The 14,865-nt window shown below is 45.0% G+C and overlaps 1 protein-coding gene across 6 annotated transcripts in view; it reads right to left on the bottom strand.

Annotated features, from left to right (window-relative positions):
- CIT (citron rho-interacting serine/threonine kinase) overlaps positions 1-14,865 on the bottom strand; it is a 541,532-nt gene that overhangs the window by 310,733 nt on the left and 215,934 nt on the right. For all 6 annotated transcript variants that reach the window (XM_063913147.1, XM_063913146.1, XM_063913148.1 and 3 more), the window contains one exon: positions 6,797-6,850. In XM_063913147.1, the coding sequence (XP_063769217.1) occupies positions 6,797-6,850 (54 nt within the window). The remainder of the gene's footprint in view (positions 1-6,796; positions 6,851-14,865) is intronic.

Raw genomic sequence — 14,865 nt, 5'->3', positions numbered from 1 at the left:
TTGGACCCAGTCTATAAACCATCTTACTAAGTTGTCCCCAATATCCCATATGGACAACGAAAAAAGGATTTACCGGTAGGTAATTATAATCCTATTTTTTTCTTTTGTTTTAATTTGCAATAAGAAACAATTTTTTTTTACATTCAATACAATACCTTCCTCCACTGTGTTGTATAGTAATGATCATTATTGAGAAATTTTCACCTCATAATGTTTTTATGATTCAAACTACTTTGCATACATAGAAAAAGTGGAACAAAGCATTCTTTAGTGTGAATATAGTCTTTTGTATGTCAGGATGTTTAAATAAAAAATAAAGTACTCACATCAGGCATACATGTGCGTATACCTGTAAAAAGTAATAGCATAAAGATATGCACTTTAAATTTCTTCAACTGGGTGTGCTGGCTCCTCCCCTCTCTGCCCCCTCCCACAGGCAGATTTAGGTAAAATAGGAGAAAGGACATACTTGAGAGAAGTAACATAGCAATGGGGGTCATTCCGACCCGTTCGCGCGCTGTGGTTCATCGGGACGGTTCAAACGGGACGGTTCTGCGCATGCGCGGCGGAAGCAATGCGCAGGCATGTAACTGCTCAGCGACAGCAGTCGCTGGGCAACGACGCCGGGAACTAAGAAAGCGGTCGCAGCGCGGATCGCAAGAAGATTAACAGGCGGGAAGCGGATCGGGGCGTCTACTCACCGTTTTCCGGGCGTAGAGATACGATTGCAGGCGCATCGAGGCGTTTGGAGGGAAGATGTCTGACGTCTATTCCGGGACCTTCATCGCTGGATTTATCGCACAGGTTAAGTAACTGCAGGGCTAGTCTACTTTTACACAAAACTTTTTTAGCATAGCAGGGCTGCACAAGCGATCGCAGCCTTGCTATGCTAAAATACATTCCCCCATAGGCAGCGTCTAGTTGATCGCACAAGCAGCAAAAAGTTGCTACGTGCGATCAACTCGGAATGACCCCCAATGAGTGTTGAGATTTACACACCAGCACACCACTAACATATAATGACCAGCAACGGATGGTAACAAAACATCAACAGCTGAACAGGTAAACATAGAAACGATAACATGCACAAAAGTCAACCCACTGAGGCGGGCGCCCAATATCCCTTATGGACTATGAGAAAGGGATTTACCAGTAGGTAAGTAAAATCCTATTTTCTCTAGCATCCATAAGGGATATTGGGGACAACTTAGTACGATGGGGACATAGCAATGCTTCCAGAACGGGCGGAAATATGCGGAGACGTCTGCAGCACTGCCTGGCCAAACTGGGAATCCTCTTTGGCCAGGGTATCAAATCTGTAGAACTTCACAAAGGTGTTCTTTCCCGAGCAGGTAGCCGCTCAGTATAGTTGCAAGGCCGAGACTCCACGGGCAGCCACCCAGGAAGACACCACCGATCTTGTAGAGTGGGCCTTCAGAGACTTAGGAACAGGTAAGGCTGCCGGACACATAGGCCTGTTGGATAGTAAATCTCAGCCAACAAGCAATGGACTGCTTTGAAGCAGGGCAACTCTTTTTCTGATCATCATATATCACGAACAAGGAATCCGTCTTTCTGATTCGAGCCGTTCTCTTGACATAGATCTTCAAGGCTTGCACAGAATCCAATGCCTCCGGAGGAGCAGAAGTGCCAGAACTTGACGGAACCACAATAGGTTGATTCAAGTGGAACGCAGAGACAACCTTCGACAGAAACTGCTGCCTAGTGCTGAGCTCCGATCTGTCCTCATAAAAGACCAAGTAGGGGCTTTTACACGATAAGGCCCACAACTCCGAGACACGCCTAGCAGAAGCCAGGGCCAATAACATCACTGTCCTCCACGTGGGGTACTTGTCTTCTACTGTCATCAGAGGTTCAAACCAGGAGGAATGTAGAAATTCCAATACTACATTCAAATCCCAAGGTGCCGTGGGTGGAACTAAAGGAGATTGAATAAGAAGCATCCCTTGCAAGAAGGTCTGAACTTCTGGCAATACTGCCAATTTCTTCTGGAAGAAAATTGAGAGAGCTGAAATCTGGACCTTAATGGAACCCAGAAGTAAACCCTTATCCACACCAGCCTGCAGGGAACGAAGGAAACGTCCCAAGTGGAACTCCACAGGCGGATATGTGCGTTCCTCGTACCAAGAGACATATCTTCTCCAGATATGATGATAGTGTTTTGACGTCACAGGTTTCCTGGCCTGAACCAAGGTAGCAATGACCTTTTTGGAAAGGCCCTTGTGAGCTAGGATGTTCCGCTCAACCTCCGTGCCGTGAAACTAAGTCACCGTAAGTCCGGGTAGACGAAGGGTCCTTGTTGAAGAAGATCTCTTCTCAGTGGTAGAGGCCAAGGGTATTCGACGTACATGTCCAGAAGATCTGCGTACCACGCCCTCCGGGGGCAATCAGAATTGCCTGGACTCCTTGATTCCTGATTCGCTTTAGCACCCTTAGTAGCAACGGAATCAGCGGAAACAGGTAGACCAGCCGGTAAGGCCAAGACGAAGTGCATCTACTGCCCTCGCCTGAGGGTCCCTGGTTCTCGAGCAATACGAATTAAGCTTCTTGTTGAGTCGAGAAGCCATCATGTCTATTTGTGGCCAGGCCCACCGGTCGATGATCTGCTGAAACACCTGATGGCGAAGCCCCCACTCTCCCGGGTGCAGATTGCGACGACTCAAGAAGTCCACTTCCCAGTTGTCCACTCCCGGAATGAAGATTGCGGACATTGCTCTTGCATTTCTTTCTGCCCAGAGCAGTATCTTTGACATTTCTCGAATGCAGGCCCTGTTTTTTTGTCCCTTCTTGTCAATTGATGTACGCCACTTCAGTGGCGTTGTCCGACTGAACTCGGATCGCGTGATTCCTGAGTAGAGGAGTGGCCTAAATCAGAGCATTGTAGATTGCCCGATTTTCCAGAATGTTGATCGGAAGGAGGGTTTTGTGGGCGGACCACTTGCCCTGGAACTGAGCCCCCTGGGTGACAGCTCCCCATCCTCTCAGACTCGCATCATTCGAGAGGAGGATCCAGTCCTGAATCCCAAAACTGCGACCTTCCAGAAGGTCGGAGGACTGCAGCCACCACAGGAGGGAAATCTTGGCCCAAGTTGAAAGCCATATTATCTGGTGCATCTGAAGATGTTATCCAGACCACTTGCTCAAGAGATCCAATTGAAATGTTCTGGCATGGAACCTTCCATACTGGATCACCGCGTATGAGGCTACCATCTTCCCCAACAATCTTATGCACAGATGGATGGATATTCGAGTAGGTCGGAGAACCATGCCGACCATCTCCTGAAGTGTTCTCGCTTTGTCCTCTGAGAGGAACACTTTCTGGGCCACAGTATCCAGCACCATTCCCAGGAACAGGAGCCGCTGAGTTAGCTCCAGGTTGGACTTCTGTAAATTGAGGATCCACCCATGGCGTGACAGAAGTTGGATAGTGCAATAAAAGCTCCCTGGGTCTCGCTTTTATCAAGCGATCGTCCAGATAAGGAACAATATTGACCCCCTGGAACCGGAGGTGGAACACCATCTCCACCATCACCTTGGTGAACACCCTTGGAGCCGTGGACAGGCCGAAAGGGTAGCGCCTGGAACTGGTAGTGATCGTTCAGCATGTCAAACCTCAGGTAAGCAGGTGAGGTGGCCAAATCGGGATATGGAGAAAGGTGTCCCTTATATCAAGGGAACTCCCGTTCTTCCAGGCCCGCAATCACTGCTCGCAAGGATTCCATCTTGAACTTGAAAACCTTTTGAATTTTAAATTCAAAATGGGCCTTACCGAACCGTCCGGTTTTGGTACCACCAACAGGTTGGAGTAGTAACCCTTTCCCTGTTGTTGCAGTGGGACGGGACCAATTTTTGGATGGCCTGTTGCAGCGTAACATATGTATCCTCCAAAGCTGGAAAGCTTGATTTGAAAAATCATTGGGGAGGAGCGCTGATGAACTACAGTTTGTATCCCTGAGATATGAGGTCCTTTACCAATGTATCCTGGCAGGAGCTTTTCCAGATGTGGCTGAAATGACGCAGTCGAGCTCCCACCTCGAGATCCCCTCGGGGTGGGTGGGCACCGTCATGCTGAGGTCTTAGTGGAAGCAGAACTGGTGCTCTCCTGAGAACATGCGATTGCTGGTTTTCTAGTCTTACCTCTGGTGCCTCTAGTCGCATTGGCGGCACTTCTGGCCCTAGATCTAAATCTGTTAGACCGAAAGGACTGGGTAGACTGCCCCGGGTAATAACGTCTAGCCGGTGGGGCCCCAGAGGGGAGAAGCATGGATTTCCCCGCAGTAGCTTTAGAAAGCCACGTATCCAATTATACCCCGAAGAGCCAATCCCCTGAAAAAGGGAGAGACTCTACACTGCGCTTGGATTCTGCGACCACTATCCACTGATGCAACCACAAAGCTCTGCGCACCGACACTGCCATAGCAGTGGTCCTAGCATTAATATTGCCTATCTCCTTGAGAGAGTCACACAGAACGCGTGCAGTGTACTGAATGTGCTTTAGGAGAGTCACTGTAGTGATCAGGGACATATCTCCCCTGAGAGGCCCTCCTGAATTTGAGTATCCCACGTATGAATGGCATGAGTCATCCAGCAACCCGCTAAGACCGGTCTTTGTTATATACCTGCTGTAGTGTAGATAGACTTCAGTGTAGTCTCAATTTTTCTATCCCCAGGGTCCTTTATGGTAAAGGAGCCCGGAGCTGGCAGTACCGCCTGTTTAGATAGGCGAGAGACTGATACATCAACAGCCGGGGGTTCTTCCCAAATTTTCCTGCCTTCAGGAGTAAATGGGAAAGTGTGCAAAAACCGTCTTGACACTTGGTATTTTTTATCTGGATTTTTTCCAGGCTAATTTAAACAGGTCATCTAACTCTGCAGAATCAGGGAAAGTGACACTGAGTTTGTCCTGTTGAAGAAAAACGACTGCTGTGACGCAGCATCCTCTAGAGGGAGTTTTAAAACATCACATATAGCTAGAATGAGGGGTTCAATACCTTGTGTAGAAGGGGAATCCCCAGTAATAGGATCCGATTCCTCCCCCTCCTTTTGTGTTTCCTCATCAGAGTATGAGAGTAAAACAGGTAACCCACACTTTTGTGGTCCAGATCTAGAGAGGGGGGCTGTGAAGCATCTGCCCTTGCAGCTAGGTTTGCAACAACCTGCTGCAGTTGTTGAGTTTTCTGAGTATTAGCATTGAGCTGAGATGACAAATCTGACATCATGGATTTTTTGGCACCTAGAGTGTCTGGAGGAGCTGTGTGTGCCTGCTGTTGCAGCTGTAAGCAGAGGAAGGGGCCAAAACGCCGCTGGTACCGCTCTGGGTAAGCTCCACCCCCTCTAATGGTGCCGGCGCTTCAGTTAGATTTATACGTCCACCTCCCCTCTCCTACAAGCCCTTCACTGGCTTCCCTTCCCTTTCAGAATCCAATTCAAACTTCTCACTCTCACTTACAAAGCACTCACCCACTCCTCTCCCATTTACATCTCTGACCTTATCTCCCTTTACTCTCCCACCCGTCCTCTTAGCTCTGCTAATGCACGCCGGCTCTCCTGTCTTCTGATTACTTCCTCCCACTCCTATCTCCAAGATTTTTCACGTGCTGCTCCCTTCCTCTGGAATTCTTTACCTCTCCCCCTCAGACTCTCCACCTCTCTACAAAACTTCAAACGGGCTCTTAAGACCCATTTCTTTACCAAACTCAGCCAAATCTCATCCTAACCCTCTGTTCCACGCTCTCTATGTACCCCATCTGTGTCACCCCTGTCTGTCTACCCCTCCCCTTAGAATGTAAGCTCTCACGAGTAGGGCCCTCTTCCCTCATGTGCTTATCCTTTTCTTACTTTAATAATCCTCAAATGCCCAAATCACGCAGTTTTTTGGCCACCTGGAACTTATCTCTGTCATTTACTGGTGTAGTTATGCTTAGTTACCCTGTACTTGTCCTAAATTGTCTTCAACTGTAAGTCACTGGTTTCCTGTTTTGATTATGTGCATATGTACTCTGTAAAACGCTTGTGGCGCCATATAAATAAAGGATAATAATAATAATAATAATAATAATAATACAGGCAAAGTCTCCCTAGAAGTGTAAAACATCACAGCAAGTGCTAGTTTTCACTATCGCTGCCAGTGTACACAGGGGGCTATAGCGGGTCCCGTATGCTTCCCCTGCGTTTTTACCGCACCAAGAACCGGGGTCCCCCCTAGCGGTGCCCCCGGTTTGTACTCACCACTGTCGTCACCCTCAGGCTACCGTTAGGGGTGTGCAGCGTGCTGCGATTGTGACCGCTAAGACGCAGTGCCCCGCTGTACAACAACCTCTCAGGACGGTGGTCCTGCAGCAGGGAAGCGGCTCTGACACCTTACAGAGGCTGGTGACACCCCCCAACCTAACTCCCACGGTGTAGGTATGCTGTTGCCCATACAGCATTCCGAAAATAATAAAGTTTTAAAAGAAACTGAAGAAAACTCTCTGGAGCTCCAGAGTGTGCATCCTCTCCTGAGGGCACTTTTTTCTAAACTGCCTGTGGGAGAGGGCATAGAGTGGAGGAGCCAGCACACCCAGCTGAAGAAATTTAAAGTGCATCGGCTCCTTTGGACCCAGTCTATACCCCATCGTACTAAGTTGTCCCCAATATCCATTACGGATGCTAGAGAAAAGCACTTAGTTTTACTAGAAGAGACGTGTTTGAAACAATGGCAATCTTTAAACTGAAAATATCAAGATAATATGGTGTCCAATAGCAGAACTACAGAAAGAAAATGTAAAATAAATACCTTTTCAAGTTTAGAATGCAGCTCCCCAACTTCAGCTTTACCATGATCTTTAGCCTACAGAAGACAAGACAAGCTGTAAGCATTACAGGTAGAAACCTTGCCTGACAATTTCAGCTGTCTTGGATGACTGAACATCCTGCCAAGCACGCACTACAGTCACCCCTACTTCTGTCAATAGCTCACCAGTAGTCATAACATTAATAAAGCATTTGATGACCCTAACATGAAGAATATTATTTTCTTTATGAAGTTGTATAGAAGCCCTTGGTTTCAATATGCTTGCAGTCCATCATTGACCTAGGCTTCTCCATTTTTTGGTAACGACTTATACACGCAAAGCATTCTATTGGATATATCATCCCACCATAGAAACAGAAAACCATTGCATGAACCTAGTGGGCTACAGCTAAATTAGCAGTACATTTGTAATTCAGAGGTTGTTGTTATTAGTGAGCAAAGTTTAGGTAGTAACTTCTGAGGTAGGTTTACTTTCAGAAATTTCCATATTACCATTTAAAACATTGCCATGGACTGATAATCTAAGACAAGAACACGTGCTGAAAGATCTCAGCTCCAAGAGAACATATGACACAGGTCAGATATACTTCTGTCACATTTAGCAAATTGAACTGGGGTACTATAAGGTACTACACATGCAGCAGTGTGCGCAATCTCAAAGGAAAGGTGACACTTAGATAGGACTGGCAAGACCTTCTAACCTGTCACCATGTGTCAGCCCCAGCATATCAGCTTAAAATTGTCTTTGCAAGTGAGGGTACATCCTACTGTTTTTTGATAGGTAATAATGTTTTGGCCATACCTAAATTGTCACAGAGAAAGTGGTAAGCAAGGGTGGCTATAACCATACGGGGTTGTATTGCAGTTGAAAATTATATGTAGAAAAAAAAGAATGATTGCAGAAGACTAAACTAATTTTCCCTTTCTTTGAATGATTTTAGCATGTCATAGAAATCCCTACCTCTCTCCAGCTTGAGGAAATCATGTAACATGGTATTACAGGTTGGGTATCCCTTATCCAAAATGCTTGGGACCAGAGGTATTTTGGATATGGGATTTTTCCGTATTTTGGAATAATTGCATACCATAATGAGATATCATGGTGATGGGACCTAAGTCTAAGCACAGAATGCATTTATGTTTCATATACACCTTATACACACAGCCTGAAGGTCATTTTAGCCAATATTTTTTATAACTTTGTGCATTAAACAAAGTGTGTGTATATTCATACAATTCATTTATGTGTCATATACACCTTATACACACAGCCTAAAGGTCATTTAATACAATATTTTTAATAACTTTGTGTATTAAACAAAGTTTGTGTACATTGAGCCATCAAAAAACAAAGGTTTCACTATCTCAGTCTCACTCAAAAAAGTCCGTATTTCGGAATATTCCGTATTTCGGAATATTTGGATATGGGATACTCAACCTGTATTAAATATTGTTTTTACTAAAATCGTGAGGGAAACGTTTTAAATAATGTACATGCGTTCCTGACCTAATTGAATCATAAAAAAAAAAAAGAATCTCAGCAGTGTTGAATTATTAGTCTGTCAAGTGGTTATAGAAAAATTTGAGTACATTACTAAACACTGGCTTTTGCAAGCTGCGGCTTCTTGGCATGTTTAACCCCAAAATATAAACCAGAAGTCATGTCAAAAGCAAAAAACATTTCATGCTTTGCTTTTCACATTACATTTTGAAGTTAAACACATCAAAAAGATTTTGCTTAGTAAATTTACCCCAAGATGTATTACTAAAACAGTGCCTATCACTTTAGCTGCGCTAGCTGTGATAAATTGTAGTAATGTAAAAACTTGGGGAAAGGCCAGACACACGTTTCTCAATTTCTATATTAAGATGCAAGATTCTATTAGAAATGCCAATTTGCAATACTCGTGACGTGGGAAAAGCGCATAAAAAAGTGGGGAAACTCTCCTGGACCCCAAAAAAGTAACAACTGTGATCGCAGAACCATATAGAAGGCTGTTAATGGCCATAAGTTAAATCTGGTGGTTTTTAAAAGGTGTCAAATGGCTAAATTTTGCACTCTTTACTAATGGTTGAAAAATAATAGCAAGCGTTTTTCATACAATTAGCCTTTCCAGCATTTTGTGGCACTTAAAATGATTTATCAGTGTTTTGATATCATATTGTAAAACACTGTAATAAAAACTCTTAACTCTCATCTGCAAGTTCAAAAAACCCTCTCATCAACACAACACTTTTTTTTTTTTTTGCGATAAATTGAACTGCAATCCAACATGTCTTCATTGACCAAATTATGCAATTAAACACCTCCAACTGCAGGATTATTCAATAGGAAGGGTGCACCAGAGGTACTGCACTGTGTCCCGACATTTTTATATTAAAATAAAGATTTTTCTATCTTTTCACCTGCTCAGGGGGTGCACATGAAAAATGCAAATTTGCTCTGGAAAATGATGACGATTTTGGAATTGAATTGCAAAAGGTAATTCACAGTACGAGATCGCTTTCAGAACTGCTCGTAGATTCCAAAGCACACCAAACTGAACTGACAGAATGCTAAATGTGAACTAGAACTTTTTAAAATGGGCCACAACATGTACAACGGGATTGTAATAGTACTAAAATAATCTTGGGAACAAGAATTATTTGAATTAAATTTGTTATAACTGGATAGGCAGATTTAGTTTTATCAGTTAGGCAGTATTGTCAATGTATATGTAGCAGGGAAGACATCTGTGTCTATGAGGATGAATGTAGCTCTCACCAATTTGAGAGACCAGAGCATATATCAGATTCCATGATTATGTCTAGGCTCTTTTCAGCAACAGACAAAGGCCGCAATAAACAACTCCATGGCTTCTGTAAAAATCTTTATCCTGCACACTTCCTATGAATAAACCCATATTGGTGGCTTCAGTTCTTAATATGGCCACTAATGGTTTTGTACCAAGGACATTTAGAAAGTGAGCATCCCTGCTTCCTCCCATCTATATGGTAAAGATTAGACAACCAACCATGACCAATTGATAGAGTTACTTACACTCATTAGACACCATGGGGTAAATTTACTAAGGTGGGAGATTTTTAGAACTGGTGATGTTGACCAAAGCAACCAATCAGATTATATCTATTATCTGCTAGAAGCAGCTAGATAAATGGTAAGTAGAATCTGATTGGTTGCCATGGGCAACATCACCAGTTCTAAAAATCTACGACCTTAGTAAATTTACCCCCATGACATGGCATAAAATAAGTTTGGTCTAGGAGTATATACAGTATGACAGAGAGTCACGTGATGTTAGGAGTGGAATGGAGACAAGCAGAAAGCCACAGATAGTGGAAGGAGCAGGGACCCCAATTGCACATAGCAGTAATGTCAGACTCCCATCAAAGTGATCCAGGCAGACTGTGGTGTGAAAAACACCTCTGAATAAAATAAAGTTCACATTTAAAATGGCGATTGTTTTGTAATGTAGGAACACAGGAGGTAAAAAGGAGAATTAAAAAAAATTCTACTGAGGTAAAAGGCGGAAACAGCACAAATACAAAGAAAATACTCCCTTAAAATGTTTACATAGTTGTTGAGGTTGAAAAAAGACAAATGTCCATCGAGTTCAACCTGTATAATAAAAGGATTTTAATACCTATCGGTAAATCCTTTTCTCCTAGTCCATAGAGGATGCTGGGGTCCACTTCAGTACCATGGGGTATAGACGGTTCCGCAGGAGCCAAGGGCACTTTAAGACTTTTCAAGGGTGTGAACTCGCTCCTACCTCTATGCCCCTCCTCCAGACCTCAGTTATAGGAACTGTGCCCAGGGAGACAGACATTTCGAGGAAAGGATTTACTTTTATGCTAATGGTGAGATTCATACCAGCTCACACCACAACCATGCCGCACAACATGGCATTCAACATAATCCAGCCAACAGGCATGAACCATTTGCAGCAACATGCTGAAAACAAATGTAACACAACATGTGTTACTATAATGAATAAACTGCAGGTAAAGTACGCACTGGGTCGGGTGCCCAGCATCCTCTACGGACTAGGAGAAAAGGATTTACCGGTATGTATTAAAATCCTATTTTCTCATACGTCCTAGAGGATGCTGTGGTCCTCTTCAGTACCATGGGGTTATACCAAAGCTCCAGTACGGGTGGGAGAGTGCGGATGACCCTGAAGCACCGATTGACCAAACTTGAGGTCCTCATCGGCCAAAGTGTCAAACTTATAAAATTTTGCAAATGTGTTTGACCCTGACCAAGTAGCCGCTCGGCAAAGTTGTAAAGCTGAGACGCCCCGGGCAGCCGCCCAGGATGAGCCCACTTTCCTAGTAGAATGGGCCTTCACCGACTTCGGTATCGGCAATCCTGCCATGGAATGAGCGTGTTGAATCGTACCTCTGATCCAGCGCGCAATAGTCTGCATAGAAGCAGGACACCTAATGTTGTTGGGAGCATAGAGGACAAAAAGAGCCTCAGTTTTCCGTATCCGAGCTGTTCTTGCGACATAAATCTTCAAAGCTCTAACCACATCTAGAGACTTTGACTCAGCGAAAGTGTCAGTAGCCACTGGCACCACAATAGGTTGGTTTATGTGTAAAGATGAAACCACCTTTGGAAGAAATTGTTGGCAAGTTCTCAACTCTGCCCTATCTTCATGGAAGATCAGGTAAGGGCTCTTGTGGGACAAGGCCCCCAACTAAGACACCCGCCTTGCGGATGCCAAGGCCAAAAGCATCACCACTTTCCAAGTGAGAAACTTCAATTCTATCTCCTGCAGAGGTTCAAACCAATCCGATTGAAGGAACTGCAACACCACATTAAGGTCCCATGGTGCCACTGGCGGCATAAATGAAGGCTGGATGTGCAGAATCCCTTTCACGAAGGTCTGAACTTCTGGGAAGGAGGCCAATTGTTTTTTAAAGAAAACTGATAATTCCGAAATCTGGACCTTGACTGACCCCAATCTAAGGCCCGCATCCACACCAGCCTGCAGAAAATGGAGAAAACGTCCCAACTCAAACTCTTCCGTAGGAGCCTTCTTGGATTCACACCAAGACACATTTTCTCCAAATACGGTGGTAATGTTTAGACGTTACTCCTTTTCTGGCCTGAGTAAGAGTGGGGATGACTTCCTTGGGAATACCCTTTCGGGCTAGGATCCGGCGATCAACAGCCATGCCGTCAAACGTAGCCGCGGTAAGTCTTGGTACACGCACGGCCCCTGCTGCAGCAAGTCCTCGCGAGGAGGAAGAGGCAGAGGATCTTCTATGAGCAACTCCTGAAGATCTGGCCTCGTAGGCCGCTACCATCTTCCCCAACAACCGAATGCATTGATGGATCGACACTCTTGTTGGTTTCAATATTTGTTTGACCATTTTCTGGATTTCCAGAGTCTTTTCCACTGGAAGAAATACTCTCTGTACTTCTGTGTCCAGAATCATCCCTAAAAAGGACAATCTTGTCGTTGGTTCCAACTGCGACTTTGGAAAATTCATGATCCAACCGTGTTGTTGGAGTATTGACAGGGAGAGTGCGAGGTTCTGCACCAACTGTTCCCTGGATCTCCCTTTTATCAGGAGATCGTCCAGATAAGGAAATAGATTGACTCCTTTTTGACGAAGGAGGACCATCATCTCCGCCATCACCTTGAATACCCTCGGTGCTGTGGAGAGACCGAATGGCAACGTCTGGAACTGGTAATGGCAATCCTGTACCGTGAATCTCAGATAAGCTTGGTGAGGAGGATAAATGGGAACATGCAAGTAAGTATCCTTTATGTCTACTGACACCATGAAGTCCCTCTCCTCCAGACAGGAAATCACCGCTCTCAGGGATTCCATCTTGAACTTGAACCTTTTCAGATTTTTTCAGGTTTAAAATCGGTCTGACCGAGCCGTCCGGCTTCGGAACTACGAAGAGGCTTGAATAAAAACCTTTTCCTTGTTGTGACAAGGGTACCAGGACTATGACCTGATCCTGACATAATTTTTGAATTGCCGTTGTTAGTGCCTCTCTTTCTGGAAGAGAAGCTGGCAAGGTCGATTTGAAAAATCGGCATGGGGGGACGTCTTGAAACTCCAGTTTGTACCCCTGAGACACTATTTGTAAGACCCATGGGTCCAGGCCAGATTGAATCCAAATTTTACTGAAGAGTTTCAGACGTGCTCCCACCCGAGCGGACACTCGCAAGGGAGCCCCAGCGTCATGCTGTAGATTTGGCAGAAGTAGTGGTTGACTTCTGCTCCTGGGACCCTGGAGACGCTGCGGATTTTTCCTCTTCCCCTTCCTCTACCTGCAAAGAAGGGGGAACCTTTGGCCTTTTTGTATTTGTTGGGCCGAAAGGACTGCATGTTCGAGTGATGTGTCTTCTTTGCCGTTGCAGGAGCATAAGGCAAAAATGTCGACTTACCTGCGGTAGCCGCCGAGACGAACGCATCCAGCCGCTCACCAAATAAGGCCTCACCTTTATATGGGAGAGCCTCCATATTTCTTTTGGAATCTGCATCCGCATTCCACTGGCGAATTCACAACTCCCTCCGAGCCGATACTGCCATGGTAGCGGCTGTTGAACCCAAGAGTCCAATATCCTTCATAGCTTCCAGCATGTATGCTGCAGCGTCTTTGATATTACCTAATGTTAGGAGTATCTCGTCTCTATCAAGCGTGTCAATTTCTGATGACAAGTTATCAGACCATTTTCCAATAGCACGACTCACCCATGCGCAAGCAATGGTGGGTCTGAGCAGCGTACTATTGGCCACATAAATAGATTTTAACATGGTCTCCATTTTGCGGTCTGCTGGCTCTTTAAGTGAAGCCGTCCCAGGTGCAGGGAGAATCACCTTTTTTATCAACCGTGACAGGGCACTGTCTAACACCGGGGGTGACTCCCATCTTTTCCTGACCTCTAAAGGGAAAGGATAAGCAATTTGAATCCTTTTGGGAATACGAAATTTCTTTTCAGGATTCACCCAGACTCCCTCAAAAAGAGTATTTAGCTCGTGGGAAGGAGGGAAAGTTACCTTATATTTGTTTCTTTTCCTTATAGAAATAAGCCTTCTCCTGAGGTACAGTAGGGGCTTCCGTAACTTCTAAAACCTCCTTTATAGCAACAATCATATATTGTATGTTTTTTGCCAATTTAGGATTTAACTCCCTGGAATCCCCATCGTCGACACAAGAATCAGAGTCCGTGTCGGTATCAGTATGTACAATGTTTGCAAATGGTCTTTTATGTGACCCAGAGGGGTCACCTGCGGATGAGACAGCAGAATCCTGAAAAATCACATCTTCAACTGATTTTCTCCAGCTTTCTGCATGAGACTCAGACTTATCTAATCTCCTACTGATATGATTCACACTATCACGTATTTATTTCTCCCATGCAGGCTCGTTGTGTGCCGGCAGCGCCACCACATTACAACTCTGTGTCCCTAAAATGGCTCCCTAAGGGGAAGAACTCCCTGCCTCAGACATGTCACACACGTGTACAAACACCCCACAGACACTCCAGGACTTATAGGGGACAGACCCACAGTAAAATGTCAGAAGGACACAGATAGGAGCAGCCAGTTCACAACCCAGTGCCAGTAAAACAATGCCTGTGAAACATAAAATGCCCACTGACATACAGCGCTTTTTTATAATGATAATACACAATGTAAAGCACCAATTTCACTGTGCCCCCCCCCCCCCCTGTTTTGCACCCCGATACTTGTATTCAGTAGTGGATGAAGACCAGCGTTGTCTCTGCAGCCTGAGGAGAGAGAGAAAAAAAGAATTTACTTACCGATAATTCTATTTCTCGGAGTCCGTAGTGGATGCTGGGGTTCCTGAAAGGACCATGGGGAATAGCGGCTCCGCAGGAGACAGGGCACAAAAAGTAAAGCTTTAGGATCAGGTGGTGTGCACTGGCTCCTCCCCCTATGACCCTCCTCCAAGCCTCAGTTAGGTACTGTGCCCGGACGAGCGTACACAATAAGGAAGGATTTATGAATCCCGGGTAAGACTCATACCAGCCACACCAATCACACTGTACAACCTG

Source organism: Pseudophryne corroboree, chromosome 1, assembly GCF_028390025.1.
Source record: "Pseudophryne corroboree isolate aPseCor3 chromosome 1, aPseCor3.hap2, whole genome shotgun sequence".
Classification (NCBI taxonomy): Eukaryota; Metazoa; Chordata; class Amphibia; order Anura; family Myobatrachidae; genus Pseudophryne; species Pseudophryne corroboree.
The sequence above is the reverse complement of the archived record's forward strand: the minus strand, read 5'-3'. Positions and strand labels throughout refer to the sequence as shown.